This window comes from Penaeus monodon, chromosome 21 (assembly GCF_015228065.2).
Source record: "Penaeus monodon isolate SGIC_2016 chromosome 21, NSTDA_Pmon_1, whole genome shotgun sequence".
Classification (NCBI taxonomy): domain Eukaryota; kingdom Metazoa; phylum Arthropoda; class Malacostraca; order Decapoda; family Penaeidae; genus Penaeus; species Penaeus monodon.
Window position 1 is genome coordinate 4575469 of NC_051406.1, and position 372 is coordinate 4575840.

The window sequence follows — 372 nt, forward strand, 5'->3', positions numbered from 1 at the left end:
ATAAATAACGGAAGACTTGGCAAGATATAATGTGTAGTGATATTGTAAATCTGTGGTAGAGTTATTAGTGAACTCAGCCATGAGTGCCAATAGGCGATCGCATATATGAATATTGTTCTGAAAATAATGTTGAGCAAAAATGATTGCAGATTTCTCCATGCCTCGGTCTGATCTTACGGATGAAATATATGTCACACCCGATGTTCAAAGTTACGTGAACATCTATTCCCAAATACCAACATAAATAAGAAACACTATTTCTTTCCTTTACAGATGTTTCACGAGACAGGACACGGCAGAAGTTGGTCTGGATTTCGACGAGAGACCTGATACCAACGCCTCTTTTGTTCATTTTCAACCTGGTGAGTTTAC

General features: G+C 38.2%; 1 protein-coding gene across 1 annotated transcript in view; it reads left to right on the forward strand.

Moving 5' to 3' along the window:
- LOC119586767 (FRAS1-related extracellular matrix protein 2-like) overlaps positions 1 to 372 on the forward strand; it is a 19352-nt gene that overhangs the window by 10782 nt on the left and 8198 nt on the right. The window contains exon 11 of the mRNA XM_037935494.1: positions 274 to 362. Within this exon, the coding sequence (XP_037791422.1) occupies positions 274 to 362 (89 nt within the window). The remainder of the gene's footprint in view (positions 1 to 273; positions 363 to 372) is intronic.